This window comes from Thamnophis elegans, chromosome 5 (genome assembly GCF_009769535.1).
Source record: "Thamnophis elegans isolate rThaEle1 chromosome 5, rThaEle1.pri, whole genome shotgun sequence".
Classification (NCBI taxonomy): domain Eukaryota; kingdom Metazoa; phylum Chordata; class Lepidosauria; order Squamata; family Colubridae; genus Thamnophis; species Thamnophis elegans.
This window is the reverse complement of record NC_045545.1, coordinates 6,914,705-6,923,117: the sequence shown is the minus strand read 5'-3', so window position 1 is coordinate 6,923,117 and position 8,413 is coordinate 6,914,705. Positions and strand designations below refer to the sequence as shown.

The window sequence follows — 8,413 nt, the reverse complement described above, 5'->3', positions numbered from 1 at the left end:
ATTGACAAAATGCCTTCGATTTCTGGATTTTTAATTGACCTCCAGGGGAAACATCTATAGGAAGGACAAACCATTAATTCACCATTAACACCAGAGCCTATTCTCAGAGTCTTGCATGCAGACCTGTTGTCTGTCTGCCAGAAGCTTTTGGACAAAGCCTGACTGTCAGCACTCCTTCATTGGATAATCAGGAAAGAAAACCACAAGACTCCATTGGTAGAAATCAAGTGTACTTTTACTAATTATAAATGAACAGAAGCGTAGCAAAGCGAAGACTGATTATTTAGGTGCGAAAGCAAATGATATATAGAATAACCCATTCCCCACCCCTTGGCATCCCCATTATAGTCCAATCATAATTCTCCCAATTGTCAGGTGCGAGATAACTTCGAAAGGCATCACCAAGATGGAATGTCGCTGCCGTTGGCCTTGGCGGGAAACCTCCTCCGCATGCGCAGTAAGACAGGCAGCAGAAACTCCAGAATCTTCCTCCAGCACAATTAGTATTCCCCTCCCAAATACCATGCCCCCCACTCCCCGTTTCAATGGCAGCCGAAGCAGCAGCAAAGCAGAGGCTGACACTGTCTGGTAACTCTGCAAAATAATGGCCATCGGGAACGACCGGCCCTTTGAAAAGCACGCTCCCAATTTTAGCTGCAAAACAACAACTCCTTGCCAATTCACTATCCCCTCCAGGAACGAATTAAAGGATTTTATCAACCACTTACTTGTAACCACAGATGGTTTTCCATGGCCGAGAGATTTCTGTACAGTAAGAATTCCGTCATGGATCTTGATCACTTTGTTAAAGCCATTAAACCCTCCCTGTCAGTTATGACAGAGCAAAATGTCAGGGCTGCTGGATTCTAATTTTAACCTATGACATTGGCAGGAACATGTTCAAAGAGTAACAACCTTCACAAAGAGAGGGACAGCAGCCATAAAATAAAGTTCTGCCTGAGGGGGGAAATACAATAGAACTTGATTCTAGACAAATTGTTAAAGAATAGAGACATCAAACTAAGGACAGAGATTCAAGACAAGACCAGTGTCCTCTGTTGTAACAGATTTTGTGAAACCTGGGCCATCAGGAAGGCTGAATGAAGCAAAATTAAAGCTTTCTTGGAGATCACGGAATTGTTTTTTTCAGATACTGAAGAAAACTGCGGATAGGTTTTGGTCCACGAGAACAAATAACTGAAAACTAGATGAAGCGAAGCAGGCTAGTCATTGGAGGCATTATGAAACTACAGTTTAGATATTTTGGACGTATGTAAAGAAATAAATAGCTGGAAAAGACTCCGATAGTGATAAACGACGTGAAGGAATCATGAGAACACAAGGTGGCCCAGTACCAGTGGTGGGTTTCAAAATTGGTTAGAACCTCTTCTGTAGGTGTGGCCTGCTTTGTGGGAGTGGCTTGCCGGCCATGTGACTGGGTGGGCGTGGCCAGCTTGTAAAACGTGGTGAAACTCACTTAACAACGCTCTTGCTCAGCAACCAAAATGTTGGCTCAGAAACTCTGGCGTTTGAAGCACGCAAGTCTTAAAGCTGTCCAGTTACAAGACCCTTGCACCCCTAACCCTTTAGAAAAAAACTCCAGGGGTGTTCAAACTTGACAGCTTTAAGACTTGTGGACTTCAACTCCCAGAATCCCTCCTCTCGCTCTTCAACTTGATGATGTGCAGAAGGGTGGGGGGAGGGAGTTGGAACCGCTTCTAAACGGCACTGTAGATTTGTGGAACCTCTTCTATAGAAGAGCTTAGAACTGGAACCACTTGCACGAGCATTGTGGGCGCTCAGGACCTCACTCATGCAGGGGGAGGGAGCTGGAACCGGTTCTAAACAACACTGTAGATTTGTGGAACCTCTTCCATAGGTTAGAACTGGCAGGAGCCCAGTACCATTGCTGATTGCATAAGCGTGACTTACAAATCAAGGAAACAGTTACTGACAATCTTGGTGAAATGATGCATTGGTCCAGCAACTAACTGGAAATTGTTTAATCCCCACCATAAATATTCTTTATTGCTTTCTTTAAAAATTTCCCCTCAGCCCAAAGAACCTGTTGCAGTTGATAACAATGACTAAAATAATTCTAACGCAGGCCACAGCTCTGTAAAACAACACCAAGAATCCACTCCTGAAACTTTGGTTAAGCTCCAATTCAAGAAGGAATGGTTTTTTTTTACAACTTCCAAAGATTTCAGTTTTTAATAGGAGTCTAAAGTTCAAAAGAAAATTGAAATGTGAAGACTGAGGGAGATTTGCCAAGGATGCTTTCTCACTAGGACAATGAGAAAAATTGTAGCTCTTACATGGATATGTACATTTAGAACAGAGGTCCATAAATTCTTCAGCTCATTGACTCCATCAAGAAGTTCATATAAACATTTATATGAAAATAATTTAATAAATACTTTTAGAATAATAACATCAACTCCTTGGATAATCCCATTGATCCTTGGGGTAAATATTGACCATTTTGGAAAACCACGGTATAGAGGATGAAGAGCAGAGGTGGGTTCCTACCAGTTCGCACCTATTCGGTAGAACCGGTTCCTCAAATCTACCGAACCGGTTAGAAGAGGTTCCACCAGTGGACCCGGAAAGCAGGCCACACCTAGAGAAGAGCTTCCAACATTTTTTGAAACCCACCACTGGTCCTTGGATATGATTATTCTACACCATCACGCTCATATTTATAAAACTCAGTGCCTCTGTGAAAGATAAGGATGACTACTGCGTTTGTGGTGCAATCAGAACATTGCGTGTGTTGAAGTTGTTTTAACGCAAACCAAAGATGCCTTTTAAAAACCAAGTTTACATCATATTCTTCTGCATGCCAGTGCTCTGTGCGAGGTAATTTAAGGTGGTTCTGACAAGTGTCGTCGGCATCTTCATATCCCGTCACATGGGCAAGCCACTCCCATTTGGTCACATGGGTGACAAGCCACTCCCACAAAGGAGGCCACACCCACAGAGTAGGTTCGAACAATTTTTGAAACCCACCACTGATGCAGAGTCACATAACAGCATCCCAGATAAAGCTACAAAGGTTGTAAAAAGTGGGATTTATTAAAATATCCTTTATTAAACAAAAACAACAAAGAAATGTTCAACGTATATGTGTTTATGTGTTATATAAAATTCCTTAGAGATTTACTGATTTATCAGTTTTACATTTCTTCTGCTTATTCCTCAAAATAATGAATATAGAGAAACGCCCAGATCTAGATATGTTCCCCCTTTCACAGATTATATATTACATGGATCTTAAATAAACATATATATGTATATATTTACACATTTACAATAGGTTTCCTTAAATTGACATTCACCACAAACTTTCATTTTGAAATTTTTAATATTCTGTTAAAAGCATGTGGTCATTTTTTTTAAGGCCCCCTAATAATCACATCCACTTTTGGAGTATATAGATTTTAATCCTATTTCAGTTTTTACAGCATTTTTTGCACCTGAAAAAGCTATTCATCTATGGCTCCATAGCAAGTCTTTTGTCTATGAAAATGGGGGTTTACAACTTTGTTATTCAAACGTGGCAACTTTAAGATGTGCGGACTTCAAGAACTGAAATCCACAAGTTTTAAAGTTGCCAAGTTTGAAAAACAATGGTTTACAAACTACTATTAGACATTTCAAAGATCTTAACCAAGAGCCGTTTCAGACATTACAGAAATGCTTAATGCAATCTTGGATCTTATATATGCCTAGTGTTACTTCTATGCTGTAAAAGCCAGCTCCAAATTGGAGTTGTGGTGGGGGGGGGGAGTATCCATGGTCCAGAGTTTGCTGTTCTTCTAGTGTACATATTCATTTCAGTAATGAAGAATGTCTGCTACAAAACTTGAATATTTGAAAAGAATATTTTAAAAAGAGGACAGTTAGCACTATCAAAAAATGGAACCTTTGCATCTTTAATAGAATAATCATTAAAACATTTTATTTGAAAATCATCTGTAGTGAATTAATTGCTTAAAAAATAGTTAACATTCGGTTACTGTTTTCATCCAGGGATTTTCATTTCTAATCAGGTCGCAGTTTATTTTGTGAATGGTGCAAGAAGTTTTAGAGTCCCACAAATATTATTAGCGGCCTCCATCTGATAATACGGTAAAAATGGAATATAGCACTCTTTTGCCAACATAGGTTTCCACCACCTTGTGAAGGAGTCATACCATGACCCATTACAACTTCTAGGCAAATAATTTACCACTAAGCAATTCAACTAGACAAAAATGTAACAGATAATCAAGACATAGAGCCAGGATCTGAAAGCTCCAGCAAACGCAATGCAGTTCTGAAATATGAAGTCAGTTTTAATGGCACTTGCTAGCTTAAGTAGCCTGATTGCACTTTTGGAATTAAAATAAGCCATCCAGATGTTTGTCTTCTTTACTTGAGATCCATCAGCATGGAAGCAGGATTCTCCAAGTAAGATTTCCACAAGTTAGAGAATCGAGACATGGTTGCACCGTCAATGATTCTATGATCAGCTGACCAGCTCACATTCATTATTTGTACTTTAAATACCACACCTTTACTGTTAAATCGAGGAAGGGCCTAAAAATTAAAAAAACAAAAAAAAAAAAAAAACAAAGCAGAAATTATGTAAGAAAAGCAGTGGATTAATTCATGAGAATTTCCCACACCTGAGCAGCCTTACTGATAAGATAATTACAAGGTATTTACTCAAGATTTCAAAGCATATGAACAAGCATTAACAGCAATTAAATGTATAGCTCATTTTGACAGCATAATAGGCATAATGGATCTTACAACAATATGTGAAAATAATTTAGGAGTCCAGATTTGGTCAACTGAAAGTAATTAGTAATGGGGGGCTCTTAAACTATAAGTTTCCAAGACATCACCCTCTATTGCATTTAAAAACAATAATAGATTTTAGATTAATATGAGCAATTCTTTTGGAATTTGACATCCCCACAAATTAAGAATACACATTAAAAAATCCAATATTCAAATTAGGCTATAAGTCTAATTTGATTAGGTCCCTAAGTCTCAAATGTGTATTCTGTGAGGACATTTAAACCTTAGGACAATACTCAAATATAAGACATCAAAAGAAAAAGCTATTATTGTTAATAATCACTTGCTAGGTTACTATAACAAAGAACAACTTGAAACTACATGTGAAGTATTAATGAACATGATTTAACCTATAGACTGTATAAGACTACGATAAAGTTACAAAACCAACACAAACATTTATTAGGGGGTATTTCAAACTGATCTTTCATAATTCAGAGTGAAAATACCTGTATTTTTCCCAGAGCACCAATAGCTACTTCAGGAGGAAGGATCACAGGTTTTGCATAAGTGCCCCCAATCTAGGAAGCAAAAAGGGAAGTTAACACTTTTGAAAATCAGTAAGCTTTTAGTGATGTCACTTTTAGGCAGGTTTTAAAGCAGCTTTTTTCAATCTGGAACATTCCAGACAAATTATAATTCCCAGAAACTCTAGTCAATATAGCTGATGTTCATTCTAGGTGGAAAATGTATTTTGTTTAAATATCATTGGGGAAATAAGTGACATGACACTTGGGGTACAAGAGACCCCACTTCTTAGGGCCGAGGTGGCGCAGTGGTTAGAGTGTTGTACTGCAGCCACTTTAGCTGACTGTTATCTGCAGTTCGGCTGTTCAAATCTCACCGGCTCAGAGTTGACTCAGCCTTCTATCCTTCTGAGGTGGGTGAAATGAGGACCTGGACTGTGGGGGGCGATATGCTGACTCTGTAAATCGCTTAGAGTGGGCTGAAAGTCCTATGAAGCGGTATATAAGTCTAACTGCTATTGCTATTGCTATTCTTGTCTTTGAATCCATTCTATAGACACTCAAGCATGGAAGCCCAGTAGATACCTTCTCATAGAAGCAATGACTTTATCCTTTGATTCTCCTAAATTACTTCAATTCCCCCCCGCTTCCCCGCCCACACCCAGAGGTAGCATTCAGCAGGTTCTGACCAGTTCTGGAGAACCAGTAGTGGAAATTTTGAATAATTCGGAGAACTGGTAAATGCCACCTCTGACTGGCTCTGCCCCCATCTATTTTCTGCCTCCCAAGTCCCAGCTGATTGGGAGGGAATGTGGATTTTGCAGTATCCTTCCCCTGGAGGGGGGGAGGAAATGGAGATTTTACAGTATCCTTCCTCTGCCACGCCCAAGCCATGTCCACCAAGCCACACCACGCCCACAGAACTGGTACTAAAAATAATTTGAATCCCACCACTGCCCCCTCGCCTTTGATAGAGTTTATGCCCCCATGATATTCCAAACAGTTTATCAGTTTAATGTTACATGCTGTTTAACTTACTGTGCCAATGTTGGAAAGTGTGAATGTTCCTCCTGTGAGGTCATTTGTTCCCAGCTGGTTAGCTGAGCCCAATTTTTGAAGGCGATTTAGTTCTGAAGCAACTTCAAACACACTGCAAGCCTGAACATTTTTCACATTAGGGACGAGCAAGCCTTGTCCTGTGTCCATGGCAATTCCAATATTGTGAGAAGCCTAGAAATGCATGGAAACGCATTGCTTTGGTTTGTACAGAAGGAGCTCTCGTCATTCTTGGCAAAATAAAACATTTCTCATTTAATCACTCTTCCATTATTCTTTTATAAGTTGCAAAACTTACAACCTGTATCTAACATACGTCGTGATGGTCGTAAAATAGGCTATCAGGAAAAAAAAAACTTTTTTTGCAGTGGCCATTAAGAGAATGCTGCAGTTGTTCAATGAACCAATTGTTTGTTATGGGTGTGGTATTTCTGAAAATGGCAAATTACAGTTTTACAGTATTCTCAAGACTATGGGAACTTGCTAACAGATGTAAAGATAAAGGTAAAGATTCTCCTTGTACATATGTGCTAATCATTCCCAACTCTAGGGGGTGGTGCTCATCTTCATTTCAAAGCCGAAGAGTCAGCTCTGTCCGAAGATTTATTTATTTATTATTTATTTGTCTTGTATGCCGCCCACTCCCGGAGGACTCCGGGTGGCTCACAAAAGACAAGGGAAAGGGGGAAAACAAGACAAAGACAACATATTAAAAACAAAACCAACATTCACAATTTCCATGGAGGTAAATGCTTCTCAGCCCCCCCCAGCCTGCTGGAACAGCCAGGACTTGGTGGCTTTGCGGAAGGCGGGAGGGTAGTAAGGGTCCGGATCTCAACAGGGAGCTCATTCCAGAGGGCCGGAGCTGCAACAGAGAAGGCTCTCCCCCGGGAGAGCCTTCTCCACCATGTCCCTCAGCTGTGAAGATGTCTCCATGGTCATGTGGCGAGCATGACTAAATGCCGAAGGTGCGCGGAACGCTGTTACCTTCCCACCAAAGGTGCTTCCTATTTTTCTACTTGCATTTTTACGTGCTTTCAAACCGCTAGGTTGGCAGAAGCTGGGACAGGTAACGGGAGCTCACTCCGTTATGCGGCACTAGAGCTTCGAACCGCAAAACTGTTGAACCTTTCTGATAGACCAACTCAGCCTCTTAGCCACCGAGCCACTACGTCCCTCAGCTGTGAATATCCCTTAGCTGTAAATGTATAAACAGCTGTAAATATGACTATATTGTGGCGGCCTGGAAGTGGTCAAGTGACCATGGAGGTGGCGGGATGGGCAACCATCCAAACTTTGAATCTAGGTCATAAGTAGCTCCAAGGCAGAGCCGACATAACTTTGAATGTTTGCTAAGTGACTGTTCATAAGTGAAGGATTATCTGTGAGACAATCGAGATTTTAAGCTGTCAAGACCTGGCTTTTCTGGCAGGCCTGGGGCTGTTGACCTCATTGTTGAGGTCCAGCCCCGACTGAAATGAATGTATTTGTGTTGTTTTAACTAGTCTTTTTATTTTTATTTTTTATTTTCTTTCTTTCCCCTTCTGTAAGCTGCCCGGAGTCCTTCGGGATTGGGCAGCCTATAAATAAAATTAAACTTACAAACTTACTTACAAACTTAACAAAAAAAAAAGTGATTTCAAAAATATTGGAGTGCTCGCAACTACCTGTCAGCAATTCCATCAAGAAGCTGTGACTTTTCTCAAGATTACCCTGCTGCCCTCTGCATCTGTAAAGTGACTCCAAGAAAGATGTGTTTGATTTAAAAAGGGGCCACCAGGCCTTACACGCATACCCCGATGGGCTCCCCAAATCAGCTTTTTCCCTTTGGACTTGCACCGTCTTGATAATTACACCAAAGGTTATTACTAGATATAACTAGCACAATACAAAGATCACATTTCCATTAAGAGTACTCCTTGCAAGAGAAATTATTTTAGTCAAAATTTCCCCGATATCCTCTTGAATCAGTGGCTCCAAGAGGCTTTCAAATACACACACACACACACACACACACACACACATACACACACACCCCG

General features: G+C 40.4%; 1 protein-coding gene across 1 annotated transcript in view; it reads right to left on the bottom strand.

The window, feature by feature from the left end:
• Positions 1–3,479: 3,479 nt before the first annotated feature.
• The window catches only part of DBT (dihydrolipoamide branched chain transacylase E2), a 29,335-nt gene continuing 24,401 nt past the window's right edge, over positions 3,480–8,413 (bottom strand). The window contains exons 9-11 of the mRNA XM_032218743.1: positions 6,357–6,548; positions 5,301–5,372; positions 3,480–4,584 (exon numbers count right to left, since the gene is read on the bottom strand). Coding sequence (XP_032074634.1) covers positions 4,417–4,584; positions 5,301–5,372; positions 6,357–6,548 — 432 coding nt within the window. The 3' untranslated portion in view covers positions 3,480–4,416. The remainder of the gene's footprint in view (positions 4,585–5,300; positions 5,373–6,356; positions 6,549–8,413) is intronic.